General features: G+C 35.1%; 3 protein-coding genes across 5 annotated transcripts; 2 read left to right on the top strand and 1 right to left on the bottom strand.

Annotated features, from left to right (window-relative positions):
• The first annotated feature begins 782 nt into the window (after window positions 1–782).
• On the top strand, window positions 783–5,523 carry LOC110725281 (sucrose transport protein-like). Of its 2 annotated transcripts, XM_021904769.1 has the most exons (4): window positions 783–920; window positions 968–2,189; window positions 4,264–4,371; window positions 5,029–5,523. In XM_021904769.1, exons 1-4 carry the CDS (start codon window positions 916–918, stop codon window positions 5,197–5,199), a joined length of 1,506 nt encoding a protein of 501 aa, XP_021760461.1. In that variant the 5' UTR covers window positions 783–915; the 3' UTR covers window positions 5,200–5,523. The 2 variants fall into 2 exon arrangements, with proteins under 2 accessions (XP_021760461.1, XP_021760460.1); XM_021904768.1 differs by having other exon boundaries at window positions 783–2,189.
• A 1,386-nt stretch (window positions 5,524–6,909) lies between these two features.
• LOC110725278 (sucrose transport protein SUC2-like) lies at window positions 6,910–12,862 on the top strand. The gene is made up of 5 exons (XM_021904765.1): window positions 6,910–7,460; window positions 10,959–11,717; window positions 11,805–11,868; window positions 11,985–12,028; window positions 12,322–12,862. Exons 1-5 carry the CDS (start codon window positions 7,011–7,013, stop codon window positions 12,463–12,465), a joined length of 1,461 nt encoding a protein of 486 aa, XP_021760457.1. The 5' UTR covers window positions 6,910–7,010; the 3' UTR covers window positions 12,466–12,862.
• Window positions 12,863–13,038: 176 nt separating this feature from the next.
• LOC110725279 lies at window positions 13,039–17,666 on the bottom strand. 2 transcript variants are annotated; one of them, XM_021904766.1, is made up of 3 exons: window positions 16,819–17,666; window positions 15,237–15,342; window positions 13,039–14,290 (listed from the first exon to the last, which is right to left on the bottom strand). In XM_021904766.1, the coding sequence occupies exons 2-3, from the start codon at window positions 15,306–15,308 to the stop codon at window positions 13,187–13,189; spliced, it is 1,176 nt and encodes a 391-aa protein (XP_021760458.1). In that variant the 5' UTR covers window positions 15,309–15,342; window positions 16,819–17,666; the 3' UTR covers window positions 13,039–13,186. The 2 variants fall into 2 exon arrangements, with proteins under 2 accessions (XP_021760458.1, XP_021760459.1); XM_021904767.1 differs by lacking the exon at window positions 16,819–17,666 and having other exon boundaries at window positions 15,237–16,800.
• Window positions 17,667–17,990: the final 324 nt, after the last annotated feature.

The following is a 17,990-nucleotide window of genomic DNA, read 5'->3' as shown; positions in this document are numbered from 1 at the left end:
AAAAAACTAAGAACATCAAAAAGTTAATGACTTTAATCTTTTTTTTTTTTTACCTTTTGTGTGTCCGTGTTTAACTTCTCCTAGAAGTATAAATTTATGCCTTTTTACATGATCATGATCTTCAATAAAAAAAATAAAAAAATTAAAAAAATGGGATGAATACAGTAAATATGGCAATGGACCCATTTTAGAAAAATAAATAAATAAATCTCCCTCAATAAAGCAAAAGTAATCTGTTTCATTGGATAAAATGATAATTATTTTTTAATTTACTTAAACAAAATGTTCTCTAAGAGCCCATTACCAATCAATAGATTTATCCATTTTGAATTAGTACAATTTTTTGGGAATTTTTTTTTTTTTTTTTTTTTGAAGACATGTGGGATAAATTAATAATTACTAGTAATATGAAGTAGTATTATTTTAGACCACCCTTATTTCAAACAAGTATGAATTCACCAAACCAAGCAGAAGAAGTTTGGTGGGACTTTCTTTTCTTCACTAACATTAATTAATCTTGTATACTCCGTATTAATTATTATCTCCAATAATAAATGTAATGACACACATTATTTCTCATTTTTTGTTGAAGTTAATAAAAATAATGTGAAGAAATGAAGAATCAAAAAAATTAAATGCCTTTTACACGTGTCAAAGATGATGTAATAAATAATGTTACTCCAAAGAAACTTAATTCAAAACGGATAAGCCTAGAGACCCACCTAATGACCCCATCATTCTCCCTCCCACCCTTTTCCTCTCCTATATATTTTCAGCTTCACCAAACACTTCCTCTTCATATCTTAAACTCACCCACAAAAAAGAATACTACAACTCTAACAGAAAGAAAAAAAAAAGAAAAACATTGTTGAGAGAGAAAAAAATTTAATACAATGGAAGGAAGAAATATTAAAAATGGTGATAACAACAAGATATCGGGTTCTTCTCTACAGTTAGAGAAGAACTCGATATCTCCACCATTAGAAGTCGAGGCTACACTTAAGAAGCTCGGCTTGGTGGCATCTATTGCGGCCGGGGTACAGTTTGGGTGGGCCCTACAGCTCTCCCTACTGACCCCGTACGTTCAACTCTTGGGCATTCCCCACACTTGGGCCGCATACATCTGGCTATGTGGCCCAATCTCGGGGATGATTGTCCAACCTTTGGTGGGGTACTATAGTGATCGGTGCACCTCCCGGTTTGGCCGACGTCGCCCCTTTATAGCTGTTGGGGCAGCTTTGGTGGCCGTGGCGGTGTTCTTGATCGGATTTGCGGCCGATATTGGCCATGCGTCGGGGGACCCGAACGGGAACGTTCCGAAACCACGAGCCATTGCGGTGTTCGTGGTTGGGTTCTGGATCCTCGACGTGGCTAACAACACCCTGCAAGGTCCATGCAGGGCGTTGTTAGCCGATATGGCAGCTGGGTCTCAAGCCAAGACCCGGTACGCGAATGCTTTTTTTTCCTTCTTCATGGCCTTAGGGAACATAGGTGGTTACGCAGCCGGCTCATACAGCCGACTGTACACCGTGTTCCCTTTCACAAAAACAGCAGCATGTGATATCTATTGTGCCAATCTAAAATCCTGTTTTTTTATCTCCATCACCCTCCTCGTCATTCTCACCATCCTAGCGCTCTCGGTGGTCCGAGAGCGCCAATTCTCCATCGACGAAATCCAAGAAGAAGAAGACTTGAAAAACGCAACCGGAGGGTGTGCTAGACTCCCATTCTTCGGACAACTAATAGGCGCACTAAAAGATTTACCAAAACCAATGTTGATCCTTCTATTAGTAACATGCTTAAATTGGATTGCATGGTTTCCATTCTTGTTGTTCGACACAGATTGGATGGGTAAAGAAGTGTATGGTGGTAAAGTAGGTGAAGGAAAGGCGTATGACATGGGTGTTCACGCGGGTGCCTTGGGATTGATGATTAATTCGGTTGTTTTAGGTGTCATGTCACTCAGTATCGAAGGTTTGGCTCGCTTGGTTGGAGGTGCTAAAAGGTTATGGGGTATCGTTAATATTATTCTTGCCGTTTGTTTAGCAATGACGGTTTTGGTCACCAAGTCCGCCGAGCACTACCGTGACACTCACCATGTGGCGGGTTCCACCATTCCGCCGCTTCCGCCTGCCGGTGTTAAGGGTGGCGCGTTGGCTATTTTTGCCGTGCTTGGTATCCCTCTTGCGGTAAGTTCATTATTATTTCATCATGCATCTTTATTATTATTATTATTATTATTATTATTATTGTTTAATTTAATGTTTATCACCTTCTCCTGAATTTGTTAGAGCAATTATTTTTTTGATTTTTTCCTAAGTTAAAAAATTTATTTTCATATCCGTGAAGTGTTTCTTGTTTTAACTTGGCTACGTTTTAATCGTTTTTAAGTAAAATAAAAGCAATTAAGTGTTATATTATGGTTCTTTAATTATGGTACAATCAAACAAGAGAATATTAATTAGTTGAGTGATTATACTTTGAATATGGTGTGATGACCAACTTGGCTTAATTTTCTTGTGATCATGTATCGAACTACGAGTCATTTAGTCCTAGATAATGTCTTTGGTTTTGTTTTTTAATTTAATTAGAATTAGAATAATTTTTTTTTTCTACTATGTAATAGAATCTTACAAGTAGGAATAAAACTGTAACAACGCAATTTAAGGTTATTTTACGGATCTTCACAATGTTTTATCTTTTTTCTCACTAAAAAAACGTAAAGATAAAAAAATATTTTTGTTTTTGACTTTTTCTAAAAACAAGATTAATAAGAATGGTAAAATTGTGTAAACCTTTGTGGTAAAAATAAAATTAGGAGATTTTGTGGTGTACGGAATATAAGTTACCTCACTATCATATCATTTTATTCCGTATATTAAACTATTTACTTGACATGAGTTCACTATAATTATGCCACTTTTACATCACTTGAAACACTCTAAATTTAGTAAACTATAAAAACTATTTTTTTTTTAATATTTTTTTTATATATATATAATTCTTATAAAGTTAGTAAAAAATTATGATAAGTTGATTGGCTCCCTTCCATGCTAAGTTGTTAGCCAAAAGCTACACCGTCCACGCTCAAGAAGCAAGGGAAGATGGGCCAGTTTTTCTTTTGGACTAAAGTGCTACGAGTAGTTTGAACCAAATTAATAAAATTTGAAAGTCTTCCTTAATTTAGTAACAAACGCCTTTTGAAATAACTACTGTTTTGTTCTTGGCAGTTTTTGCCTATAGTCTAACTTCAACTTGTAGCTTTTCTGGCTGTTTTCGCTTCCATTTGTTCATATGACAAAAACAAACATTTCTTTGAGTTTTGAATTGTCTTATACTTCAATGACAATTGAAAGTGAATCTGAATCTGAAAGAAATTCAATTTCTAGGACATAATTGTGGTAGTATTAGCTTAGATTAGTTGTCCATATCGCAATATTTAATTAATTAATCGATTTTTTACTTTCTACTTGATGAAAAAAAGACCGATAGTGAATTCATATGTTGACATCAGTGTTTCTCCGTATAAGTTAAAAGAGTGAATCGGTATTCTACACTACGTGTATGTATATGTGTTATTCCTTCTCAATGAAAATAACGTATGTATGTGTTTTTTTATTTTTTACCTAACAATTGCTATATTTGTGAAATCAAAGATTTAAATACGGCAAATATTCCGAGTAGGTGCAGCGTCGTATATGATTATTATTTACCTATGAATTGAATTTGTGAATAACTGAATATTAATTGATGAAGTATTATAATGTGAAAAGAAGAAAATGAGTTGACAATTAGAGAAGACTAGTGAAGTCAGATTAAGATCAAGTGCTGATTTTCCATGGATTATTCTACTTGTTTCTTGTAATCAAAGATTAACTATAAACATAGGTCCATGAAAATTAATGAATGAGTCATGAAGTTATAATTAATTAAGAGCTTCTTTTTGACCGTAGAGGTCAGGTAACTGGATATAGTTGTTGGGATGTTTTCTAAAACTCAACTGTCTACTTTTTTAATTTCTTGGCTTCAATCAAACCACATAAACAAAAGACGAATCTTATCCAATTTTAATCTATCCTATCACATATATTCCATGACTTTATGTTAAGCTCCTTCTGGTTTAAGCTGTTCGAATTTTTTTTGTTTTTGTTTTTTTTTTTTTTAACGTGTGAACATTAAAAGATAAACTTTTTGTGTATATGTATATGTATATGTATATATTCGAGAAAACTTATTAATTGTTGTCGTGATATGTATTTACAGATCACTTTCAGTATCCCCTTCGCCTTGGCATCAATCTTTTCAGCAAATTCCGGTGCAGGACAAGGTCTCTCTCTAGGAGTTCTTAACCTCGCAATCGTTGTACCACAGGTAATACCTTCATACAACATCATTTAACTTGTTTTTGACCCATTGGACTTATAACTACCATAACCACATATCTTAAAACGTACACGTTTTATCCACGAATTCGATCAATTATGTTGTATAATCAATCTCTAAGGACCCTACAATAAAAAACATATGGTTATGCCACATACCAACTTCCATGAAATGATGACATAGACTTATAATAAATTTGATCTTTTGCTTTCGATATATTTAGTTAGACGGAAATTTCGGAGTAATTACATAAGAACTTATATTTCAAGTTATTAAGTTGTAAGCACCGACCAAAAATTAAAAGCATACATTTTATATGATGGTGCATGCAACTTTTAAGAAACAAGGGTCAAGTTGAAATCACCAACTTTTTTCATATTTGAAGCAAAAGATTAATAAAGATGTCATGTATTTGTGGTACTACGTTAAAGCATTACTATAATCTGGTGAAAAGTGACTAAGCAAAATCAACAACTAACTAACGAGAATATTAACTTTTTCGACAATGTTGAGTCTTATTTGAGACAAAGCTCGCTATAATTTTTAAATGAAAGTGTTGGCCAAATTTTCTAATAAATTATTGTTAGACCGTGTCATACAAAATTTATCAACTAATTTTATTTCCTGAATGCGTGGTGAAAACAGATGTTTGTGTCGGTAACAAGCGGGCCGTGGGATGCATTGTTTGGTGGGGGTAATTTGCCAGCATTCGTGGTGGGAGCCGTAGCAGCAACTGCCAGTGCAATTCTTTCCTTTACAATGCTACCTTCTCCTCCTCCTGATGCCAAGATTGGAGGGTCCATGGGTGGCCATTAATAAATTAAAAAAATTATAGATTTGAAAAGAAAAAAAAAAAGTTAACTTGCCTCTGTAATTAGAGAGAAAAAAAAAAGCTATTGAATGAAGCTGTTAATTTTATGCATGCCTTCATTCAAAATGTAATTTCTCTCTCTCTTTTTTTTTTTTTTTTTTTTTGGTGTAACTTTTGTGACTTGTTTTTGAGATGATTAAGGAAGTAGAACGGGGGATTGGCAAGAAATTGCTGGGGTATAAATATTGTCCCTCTTTGTAATTTTCAGTAACATTTGATAGTCAGAAATTGAAAAATCAAACAAAATGAGTTGCTCTCATTTTTCGATCCCTTGTATTGTTTACTCTAATCATATATTTTTTTTTTTTTTTTTGAGAATATTATGGCAGGCTATTAATTACCGTGATTAACCAAATTAATAAGTGAACAAATGAAGTTGTATATAGTATGATTATTTTTTACTTAGCACAATCAACAAGATAGCCAAGAAAGTGTTATGTGCTCGTCAAAAAAAAAAAAAAAAAAAAAGGGAAAGTGTTATGTGACTATCACCATTTATTGTTTTGTTAAAATGTGACAATCACTAATTAATTGCCCAAGACAACAATGCAAGTTTGAAAGTCAAATAATATATGCAAAGAAAGCAACACTTACCCTAACAAGTAAAAGATCTATCTCATTTAATTTAGAGTTTGAATGTTTGAAAATATGACTATACGAGTAATAAGTTGCATTATTCGAGGATTTTACTTTGAGTGTTTGAATATTATTGTCTATTTTCACCTCTATAAGACCATTAATTTATCATTTTGAACTTTAAGGCCTTCCCATCAGGGTTTGATCTAGTTCAATCAGGCTCAACTAGGTTTTAAATATAAGGTGAAATTCAGTGCTAATAAGTTTAGTTGAAAAGAACGTACCCTATATTATTACTCCTTATATCTCTATCCCTAATTATGGTAGTGATCAAGCAGAGAAAATCTACTCTATGCATCACTTAACAAAATAAATGATGGGAAAAAGTTCTCGAGACATATTCGATCGATACTCAATTCTTTCATAGCATCACTGACTCATCACTAATGATTATGACATTGCGCACTATGATTTGATGTTATCTTATTACCAAATTTAAAGATATTCTAAACATACACACTTTAAAATCTAATAAGATCACACATAATAAAAAAAATTCCAATACTCCCGTATAATCATAGTAATTTTTTTTAATCCACGTAAGCCGTAAATGGGAAGATCATTAATTCTTTATAAATAAAAAATAAAAAAAAACTGATGGCGGGGTATTATTATAGCATAATATAGTCTTTACCTTATTTCTTCCGCTCCACTTAATCTAAAATAGTTTAATTCAGGAAATATCTTAATTCTTACCAATAAAACCTCCAATTTAAGATACAAAATCCAAAATTTGACCAACATTTAATAAAAATAAGGAAGGTTATGAAGATAATACTGAACCAAAATTGTAAAGTCCAGCTATTCACATTGCAAGATGCAGATTCAATCAATCAATCCATTAAATTCATATCCAATTTCCATAAATCATAGTGTATATTTTTTTCCAAATTACTCTTATGAGTCTTATCCCACCGTCATTAATTTAAACTTCCCAAAATTATGGACCATACTTTTTATATAAATACACCCAATTTTATCTCTTTTCTATCTCAAATTTCTTACAATAAAATCTAAAACACATTTTTACTGCTTCAAAAGTTATCTCATTTTTTCGTCGTATTCTTTGAGATTTTTTCTGTGTTACAGACAAAGAATTTTTTTGTTTTTTTACAAAATCATGGATATAATTCAAGTGGAAAATCAAGAAAATGGGCCAAAAAAAGATCCAAAAAGCCCAACATGGAAGCTAATATTGGTGGCATCAATTGGAGCAGGGGTCCAATTTGGTTGGGCCTTACAACTTTCTCTTCTAACCCCATATGTCCAACTACTTGGGGTCCCACATGTTTGGGCCTCATTCATTTGGTTATGTGGCCCAATATCTGGTATGGTGGTCCAGCCCATTGTGGGGTATAGCAGTGATCGGCTAACGTCGAAGTACGGTCGCCGGAAACCGTTCATCTTTTCTGGAACAGTATTGATATGTATCGCGGTGATGCTCATTGGGTTTGCGGCCGATATCGGGTTTAAGTTGGGTGATACACTTGATAAACCTACTAAACCAAGGGCTGTTGCTTTCTTTGTTCTTGGGTTTTGGATACTTGATATTGCCAATAACATGGTCCAGGTAACTTTTTTTTTTTTTTTTTTTTTTTTGGAGTATAATGTCATAAGAATTTGATTTTTATGTGATTTTTAAAGTTTTGAAATCAATGTTATCTATTGGTACATTTTTTTGGTATGGTAATAAAGTGTGATATTTCTAGTTAATATTTATTTATGGTTAGGTTGAAAGGGAAATAAATTAGATTATTTACAGCTAGATAAGGTGTTATTGAAAGGATTAACCGAATGTGCTAGCTAGTTTGCGATTAACGACAAGTAACAACAACGAAGATGGAAAAACAAGTAATAAACGAGACAAGGAGAATTTACCGAGGGAAATCCGAGAATCGGGAGAAAAACCTACCAATCCACTATGGAGTAACAATTTGATGAAGATTAATGTAGTTTACAAGCTTTCATTCGCCATGAAAGCTCCCACCCTAAACTCACCCTCTCAAACACTCAAACCCTAAGTGTTTGTGTTTTACATGAGGCTCTCTTTCTACATCTTTCCCTTCATCCTCTTACTTTCTACAATGACAAAACAAGAGTATATATAGTGCTAGGCAAAATAAAACAATCCTACGGTCTTAAATAAGCCACATCGCTTAAGTCGCAAAACCGTAGAAAACAGGGGCACGCACGAGGTTCGATCGAACCTACCCCATGTTCGACCGAACTAAGGGTGGTTCGGTCGAACTTTCCAAATGTTCGGTCGAACAAGGCACTCAATAGTAGCAGCTCAATTTCTTCAAATGGATCGACCAAACTGTTCAAAAGTTCGGACGAACTTCCGCACTGCGCGGATAGCTCTTCGTAACATGGCTATAACTCCTCGATTCTTGACCAAATCGAGCTTATGACCAGTCATTGGAAAGCTCTTGAGACGGTCTATCACCTCCAACTTGAATCATCTCAATATCACTTCTAGATCTTGAGATATGCCCATTTGAAGTCAGCCCTTTGCCTTCTTGAACCGTTCTCCACACTTCTCAAACCCATCAGTTATTACTCAAAAAAAAAAAAAAAAAAAAAAAAAAAAAAAAAAGGTGTTAAAATCATACCAGTATTAATTTGGGTACATTTAATTTGGTGCTATTGGGTACAGGTGGATCTGTATAACAAAGTTTTGGATGAGGATAGATAATTTTGATAATATGCATATAAATAAGTACTCGTATATTATTTCCTCAAAAAAAAAAAAAAAAAACTATTTCAAATAAATCGTATAAATAAATTCATGAGGTTATTAAATTGGACCTAATATTTGTACCGGCAAAAAATAAATAAATTGACCTAATATAAAATGGTATAAAATAGAATTTAATATTCATAATTCTTGTCGGCTCATAATTTAGCAAGGTGTATGCAAAATAAGAGAAAATCTAATCCTCCCATCAACTTAGAGATATTCGAAAGGTACCAAGTTGTGTCGTGTGCATGTAATCCTTATAAATTGATGTTTAGCAAAATGGTGTTTGGTAAACTTTTGATATTGAAGGGTTTTACAATTGGAACCGTTTATTCTTCCCATCGCTTTCACATCATCGAATCCACATTATTTGTGACAACCTTTCATGTAAGATAGATTCTCAAAATTCCTTCCACAAAAAAAGTGTCGCTTTGTACAACTAAACTATTATATCATGAAATGGTTGCAAATCTTATATGGAGGCCGGTGACCGATCACCTTTCATAATTTCTTTAATCCAATTCCTCGACATCTATATGTTTTTTCTAAAAGTATTGCGTATAAAATTTGATTAGTCGTTGTATCTCGTAAATTATATATAACTTTTGCTCTAGTTTTTACCTAAAACATCCCAAATTTTCGATCTAGAAGTAATCATGAGACGATTATATTGCATTATTACTAACGTTTGACGTAGTGCAAATGTAAGATGTGTAGATAATGTCTATTGCTTTACTTAGGGGTTAGGTTCAAGGACCACGAGAGATGCTACAACATAATTCACCAAATACCACTGAGTTTTAACATAATTCACTAAATACCACCAACATTTTTCGAATTCACCATATAACATTCAGTTTTATAAAATGTCACAACATGCCATTTCCATTAACTCAGTTAGTCATTAACGTTAATTGTGCCACGTGGCAGTTTGTAATTGGTTCTAATTAATATTATTTAATTAATTAATTAACTTTAGAAAAATTATTTTAAAACATAAAATAAAAATTAAACACCACCAATACAAGCCACCGTCACCCCCGCCGGCGACAATCCCGACTCCAGCCATTTCCCGTATGGCCGACGACTGCCCTCCTCCCACGCCGGCAACAACCCCGACCCCAGCCAGCACCTTATCCGAAACCACAAACACAAAACTGCCGCCTAACTTGCTGAAAAGCACCACCACGAAACCCTAAAACACCAAAAATCGAAACCCTAGATTAGGGTTTTAGGGTTTCAGCGTACGTGGTGGTTTAGTGGGGTGGATATGGCACCGGGATAGGGCAAATTCGTTCGCCGACGTGGGGGAGGGGGGTTTGGGCGCCGACCGGTGGTTAGGGGAGGGTATTCATGGGAGATGCGGGCACAGCGGTTCAGGGGAAGGGGAGGAGCGCCGACGCGGGGGGTTCTGGTCGGATTCCGCGCCGACGCGGGGGGTTCTCGTCGGATTCCATGCTGGCGGGGGGTGTCCGGATAGGGTGGTGGCTGGTTAGGGGATGTTGGTGGTGGCTATTTTTTTTTTCTTTTTTTATAATTTTTTGATGAATAATCAAAAAATTATTTTAAAATTGAATAATTAGGAAGGGAACTAATTATACGTTGCCACATGGCATTATTAGCCTTTATGACTAACGGTGTTAACGTCCGTTAGTCATTTATGGCATTTTGTGACATTTTTATAAAACTGAATATTATATGGTGAATTTGAAAAATGTTGGTGGTATTTGATGAATTATGTTAAATCTCAGTGATATTTGGTGAAAAAAAACCGTATTTGTTTTGTACAAAGAAAAAACAAAAAGTTCTTTAGCTTTGCATATGTTCTTAGCTGATATGAAATATGACTGATGCAAAGCATAGTTCAGTTGATCTAGAAATGATGAGATGATATTGTCATTCAACTAAATCATGTGAATTGTTCACATAAATATGGGTGGTCCTTATATTAGTGGGTAAATATTTGTGATACAGATGTTTTCAACTAACATGTACTCGGTATGAATATGACCAAAAAGAAAGAGAATATATGTCCATTACTAACAATTTAGGAACTACATACTATACATCGTACATGATTAGTCTTAATGTAGAAAGAAATAACAATTATGATGCTGATTTTTGCCTACATGTTAGGTAGAATTCATTAAATTGAAGGTTCTGACATTATTATGACATGATTGAAGTGACTTGTTATCGTAAAGTATTTTTAATGGTCGAGGCCATCATATATAATTTGCATTGTGGTAGAAATTGAACTGGTAAAGCAAAATTATATCCGTAAAAGTAAATACACGTTAACATGATTGTTATGTTTTTGTGTTGTAGGATCCCGCAAGAGCATTCTTGGCGGATCTTTCAAGACACGACCACAGGCAAATGAGAAAAGCCAATGCATTCTTCTCATTCTTCATGGCTATAGGCAACATCTTAGGCTATGCAGCTGGATCTTTTAGTCGTCTCTACAAGTTTCTCCCCTTCACCCTCAACAACGAGTGTGAAATATATTGTGCCAACCTTAAAACATGCTTCTTCATCGACGTCGTCTTCCTACTCATCCTAGTCAGTCTAGCCCTCTTCATGGTCCGAGAGCCCAAGTTCGAAAAAAGATCCGAACACGAAGACCCGTTTTTTGTTCAAGTTAAGTCCACTATTCGAAATTTGGGCCGGCCCATGTTGATGCTCTTCTTAGTGACAGCCGTAAATTGGATTGCTTGGTTCCCATACTTGTTATTTAATACTGATTGGGTTGGTAAGGAGATTTATGGGGGTAATCCTGCTGGGACTGAGGCCCAAAAGCATGCATATGATGATGGGGTTAGGATTGGATCATTGGGCCTCATGATGACTGCGGTTACTTTGGGCCTTATGTCATTGACTATTGATCCTTTGTCAAAAGTGCTTGGTGGTGCTAGGAGGCTTTGGGGGGTGGTGAACTTTGTCTTGGCAGTGGCTTTAGCGTTGACTGCCGCGGCCACAAAGATGGCTCAACACGCAAGGAGGTCGTCACCACCAGGGACCTCACCGCCTCGTGGTGTCTTAGCCTTTACTTTAACTCTTTTTGCTACTATGGGCATCCCACAAGCGGTACGCACTTTCTTAAAATCATTCATAAAGTGTATTATGTACAGTACTTAATCAAAATAAGTAACATTTGGACCATTGTCGACACAGATTACCTTCAGCGTTCCATTTGCTCTAGCATCAATGTTTTCCTCTGATTCCGGATCCGGTCATGGTGAGTTTCCTCAGCCAAATTATCACTATAATATATTTTACAACTTTTGCTTATTTTCTTTACATTGATAGCTTGGATTACATATATTTACAACAAGAATCTATACATCTTTCTAGGGCTTTCACTTGGAGTATTGAACTTGGCAATTGTCATACCTCAGGTACATTTATTTGTGGTTGCACATATTACAATTATACAAGTATATCATATTATACACTCCAATACTCCATTTCATTTTAATAAACCTGTTAAATATACCAAAATTGTTAAAACAAGTCTTTAGTACAAATATATGTTGATTCGATTTTCATTTTTCATAGCATGATCTATTATTATAAAACGTAGAAGAAAGTTGATATATTATAATGAAAATGTAGCACAAATGTCATAAGATATATACGTGAACAAGTACTAATACTAACTGAAATCATATGTTTTATATAATTGAAACAGATGTTCGTGTCACTGATTAGCGGACCGTGGGATCAACTGTTCGGAGGTGGCAATGTCCCTGCATTTATGCTAGGAGCCGTGGCAGCATTCGTTGATGGAGTTCTTGCTTTCACCGTGCTTCCTCCTCCGAGTTCCAACAGTTGATATGAGAGACAGCGTTAACTACGTACAGCTTAAGTCGATGGACCCTAGTTTAAGTTAGTTTTAATCTTTAATTAAGTTGTATTTGTAGAAGATTAAGTTACTCTCTATGGTTTTGGCTAAGTACTCAATCAGATTAATGTTTCATTGTCGATCATCAGTTAGATAATAGAAGATTAAGTCATCTATAGTAGTGCATTTTATTCATCACCTAATATTTTATTGAACTTGTCTTAATTTAATTACAACTACGGATCAAATTCGCTAAGCTACTTATTGGAACTTTACTAGCACCAATGTAACAAAGATTAAAAAACATTATAAAACTTAAACACAACTTCCTCACAATATATTTGAATTCATTTTTTTAAAGTGAAGTGATCTTATATATTAACCCAAGTTTATATTACGGTTAGTTTAGATAAGTTTATATAGTAGATAAGGTCAAAAAAGAAAAAAAAAAAGTTTAGTCAGTGCCACAAAACCCACAATGGTTCCAAGTTTAGTCTACAACTTAAAATAATAGGGAAATAGTTGATGACCTTTATGTCACAAGCAAATAAAAATAAGAAACCATAATACAAAACACTAAACACCATCACATAAGGCTTAACATCAATGACAAACCACAACCATTGTAGAACCTTGTAAAGACACAAGGTATGCATCTATGAAATCCAAACATCCAACTACAGGAATAGAAAGCATAAAAGTAATTTTAAAATCAAACCCAATCTTGAAGGAGTATTTTCGCTGGAAGATAACCCTCAGATGCAGTGCATGGAAAACTTGGATGGTACAGAAGTTGTATTAGAGCCTTCAATTCATTCACCCACTCAACCTTCCGGCAGAGAGAAGGATGTTGAAGAAGGAATTTGCTGATTTCTATAAACTCTGCAGATTCAGTAGGTGCCGGAGGGAAAGAGAATGAAAATCGGCTTAAGAGGTACTTGGAAAAAGGAGATCTATCCAGAAAGTCAGAAGGCCTTAACCCCATCCACTTGATATTAACATAGTCAATGTCGCTGACACCTACTGACTCGCAATCTTTGCACAAATCCCAACTACCATACAACCGTGGTACCTCCTTAGGTGGTGTATCCAGAAAGGTCAAGAGCTCAAGATCACGGATATCCATATCAGTTGCTGCAACAATAGGCACATCTGGTAGGCATTTCCTAAGCTTTCTAAGGAACAAATAGCTAAACTTGTCCCACTTGACGAGAATCATTAGGACATCATGGGCATCTGTCTCACAAGTACGACTAATATGATATTGGTCGAGCTCAATAAAATTGTCCATATTTAAAGCAAACATCACAACTTTAGCAGGAGTAGTCAGGTTGGTGATGTCCTTAAGAAGCCAGCGGAGTCCTCCAACAGAACGAATGCGCCGTTTTTTGTCTTGGCGGTGAGAATAAAGTGTACCAGTAACACGCAAGCTTTCTTCATCAAATGACAGCTCCTTGGGTTTGTATGAATGAAACTCTTTTTTGTAATAGTCTTCGTCCTCATCAAAATCTTCGTCCTTGTAAACATCTTCAAACCTTACCCAATGTGGGACACTTAGCAGAAGAATAACTGAGGTGACGGCTGATGAAGGCAAAGAATCCAATAATGTTCTATTGTCGTCGTCATAATCACCCTCATCATTGTCCAACATGGGTCCCCAAGGCAGGAGCATCAGTCGCATCAACTCGGGATCAGGACGCGTCCGCCCGAGTTCATTTTCTATCATATCACAGATCTGAATTTTGATCTTGCTTAAAGTGTCTGTCATTAAAACATCAAGCATGATCGTCCGTGCAGTCACTATCATCACCGATAACTGCACCAAAAATGACAAATTAATGAAAGTGCATGTTGTTAATAAGGATCAATGAAAATTTTCAGCAAATTAAAAAGATAATGCAGTATAATGGGTAACAGAAGAGTAACCAAACGATGGGGAGATAAGGACAATTTAAGACCCTTGCTTTTCAAGCAGGACATAAATTCAGATTGCTCACATGAACAAGTTCACATTCAATTCTTATTTCTTAAGGTTAGTATATTTTGAAAGAATGGAGCATTCATGCATTAACAAGCCAAAGCCAAAATATTTAAACTTATTAAATGAGATAAAAAAAAAAAAAAAAAAAATTATGGCTCTCAACTAACTAAATCAAATGAGAAAAAGGCTAGTTGAAGGTTTGTATTACAATGTTGTTGAGTAGAACTAAAGAGCAAAAAGGGTTAAGGGTGCATTCTCTTCACCATTTAAAAAAAAAAAAGGGTTTAGTTTTAATGTTCAAATAAAAACAAAACTAATTAGCTCATTGATGCATTAACAAGCCAAACACAATGATTAATTAATTACAATATTCCTAACTTTGTTTCGAATTTCTCTTTCATGCTCACATTCATTCATAGGAGAAATTGTGGATTTTGAATTAACTAATGTTTAATTGAAGTTAATTCTCTCAAATTCAATTGATGTTAGATTGAATCAAAATCAATTCAAAAATCAAATTTGCATCAAACAAACATAATGAAGCCATGTTCACGAAAAGTCCCTTAATCACAATCATAACATACAAGCACATACAAACCGATGACATATACTCAGATTACTCACTCAATATTTAACAAAGTAAACAAATTTATAATTGTATTCTATGCCACACATTCTACTACTACTTTGCACGAGATCAAAATTAAAATAAACTTTGCACGAGATCAAAATTAAAACAATAACCAATACGCAATAAAAAAAAGAGAGCCAAAAACCTAACCGAAACATTGTCATTGCTGGTACCATCCAATTTACCATTGTTGTCGACCAAGTGTTTCACTACACTTTGCATCCTTTCTCTCTTTCCGAGCAAAACAAGTTTATTTCTTAGCAAAAAAAGTAAAAGTCAGTGATTTTTCACATGTTATTGATGTAATTGAAAACATAACATTGCACTACTAAATTAACACTACTAATCAGCAATGAAAAGGATTATAATACTTTATAGCACCAGACCATGATTGGAAAGGGTAAAGAGATTCATAGTGAAATTCAAAGAAAAGAGGTCTAATTTCATACTTCAATTCTAATGGTAAAGGGTCCTGCAACACATTCATTCGTAATTTCGTTGGTAAAATTAGAAAATAACACCAAAAAATTGTCACGATTTTGATTGTAACACCACTAAAAAAAAAAAAAAAAAAAACTTTTATTCTAACACCACAAAAAAAAAAACAAAAAATTGGTTTCACCACCACTTAACTTTTCCATACAAAAAACCATTAGTGAGCCCCACATTGTACACGTGTCATACATGTATTGGTTAAGAAAAATTTCAATTTAAAAAATAAAAATAAAACCTTAACCCAACACAGCTGCCACTTGCCCCAGTCGCCGACACCCCTTCCCCCACCAAAACCGGCGAAACCAGCCAACTACCCCTACCCACCTTCCCCCTCCCCGAAAACCACCCCTTCCCCCCTTAATCGAGGCTGCAATTGATGATTTGTGGGTTGCTAACCACCGCAAATCACAGCCAATTCGAACCCCAAAACAACCACAAATGCCAAATGACAATCCACCAGATCAGTGCGAATCGACATTTGCGGTGGTTCGAATTGAAGGGTCTGAATTGGTTGTATGCTGTGGCGGAGGTGGTTACGGGTATTGCTCGGTGCGAATTCATGGTTGGTGGTTGCGGCTGTTCGAAGGGGTGCGAATTCGTGGATTGGTGGTTGCAGCGGTTCGAAGGGGTGCGAATTCGTGGATCTGTGAGGCTAGGCGGAGCTGGGGTGGTTTTCGGGGAGGGGGAAGGGAGTATGGGCTGATTTCAACGGTTTTGGTGGGGTGCCGGCGGCTTAGGTAAGGTTGTCGATGGCTAAAGCGGGTGGTGCCGATGGTGGAGCCGGCCGGGTTAGGGTTAAGGGTTTTTTAGTTTTTATTTATTAATTTTTTTTTAAACCAATAAGTTATTGAAACGTGTTTGTTGTGGCCCCACTAACGGATTCCAAACAAAAATCTGTTATGTGGTGGTAAAATCAAATTTTTGGTTTTTTTTTTTGTGTTATAATAAAAGGTTTTTTTTTTTATTTTTTTTTATCGTGTTATAATCAAAATTGTGTCATTTTTCTGGTGTTATTTTCTAATTTTTCCTAATTTCGTAGCCAAATTTAATTTAATTATCACATAAATAATTATAGGGATTTTCAAATATCTAGCAACATAATCGATGGTTATGAAATTTTATATAATCTTAGAAATAAGAACCAATAGTTATTCGAACTCTAAACTTACTACACTAATAATTGAATAATATTAAACCCGGAATTGTGAAATTGACAAAAATAGAAACAACAAATTACCTCAGAAGCTGCTTTGATGGGTGCTACACGTATCAGAAGGCGCTTCAATGGAGAGCGTTGAGAGCGCTCAATGGAGAGGGATAGAGAGGAAGAGGTACGGGGTACGGGGCACAGGGCAGAGCAGTTTAATACTTTCGCCACTTTCGCGTTGGATTTTTGGACGGAGTATGGTATGTGCTTTTATTTTTATTTTTTTACAAAAAAACAAATTAAATATGGTAAGTGAATTAATTTGGTGGGAATTTGATTAACTAATATATCTTTCATTTCCTATTATACACCACCAATTATTATTTGACATAATTTCTCTCCCTACCCAGTTTCGGGGGTATCGACTTCATGGGAAGTGGATTTTGGGATTGTTAGTGGTTTCGGGGTTTTTGGGTTTGCTGGAGTTTCGGGGTTTTGGGTTTCGTAATGGTTGGGGTTTTGGGATTTCGAGGTTGTCGGCTTTAGGGGGGAGAGGGTGGATGGTCGGGAAAGTGAGGGGAGGGGTGGTCGAGGGGAGGTCGAATAAGTAGTCTGCTTATAGTATATAACTATATAATGTAGATGATTAATTGCATCAAATTAACATTAAATAAGATATCTTTTGCTATTACTCCATACTTTGTAAATACTCCGTATAAGATCTTCTTAAATGATACTGCCTCCGTTTTCAAAAAAAGGTCACGTGTTGGTACTTTTTGCACAGCTATTATTAAGGAAAATAAGATAGTGGAGAAAGATAATCTTTTGTCATTGTTTTGATTTTTAACACCATAAAAAAGTTCGAAAATGTATTTTTAACACTTAATTAAAAAAAAAAAAACTTTTACTTAAACATTAAAAAAAAAAAGTTTAAAAATATGATCTTACCACCAATTAATTAATTTTTGATTTTTAACACTACAAAAAAAGTTCAAAAATGTTTTATAACATTACCAAAAAAAAAAAAATTAACTTAAACACCACTAAAAGTTTTTTGCCAATTAACTTTTACTTAAACTCTATATAAGTAATATGCACTACAATAATCAGGCTTATTACCGAACAACTTTGCACCGACGGCCAAAAAAAACCCTGATAGCCACCACCCCCTCCCCTTCCCCACGTGAAAACCCTAACCTCAACTCCTAGCCCACCGAAAACCAGTTGGTCGCCTCCCCTAATTTGCGAAAATGGCCGGTAGG

The sequence above is a fragment of the Chenopodium quinoa genome, unplaced genomic scaffold (genome assembly GCF_001683475.1).
Source record: "Chenopodium quinoa cultivar QQ74 unplaced genomic scaffold, ASM168347v1, whole genome shotgun sequence".
Taxonomy (NCBI): Eukaryota; Viridiplantae; Streptophyta; class Magnoliopsida; order Caryophyllales; family Amaranthaceae; genus Chenopodium; species Chenopodium quinoa.
Note: the sequence above shows the minus strand (reverse complement) of the source record. Positions and strands in the feature narration are given on the sequence as shown.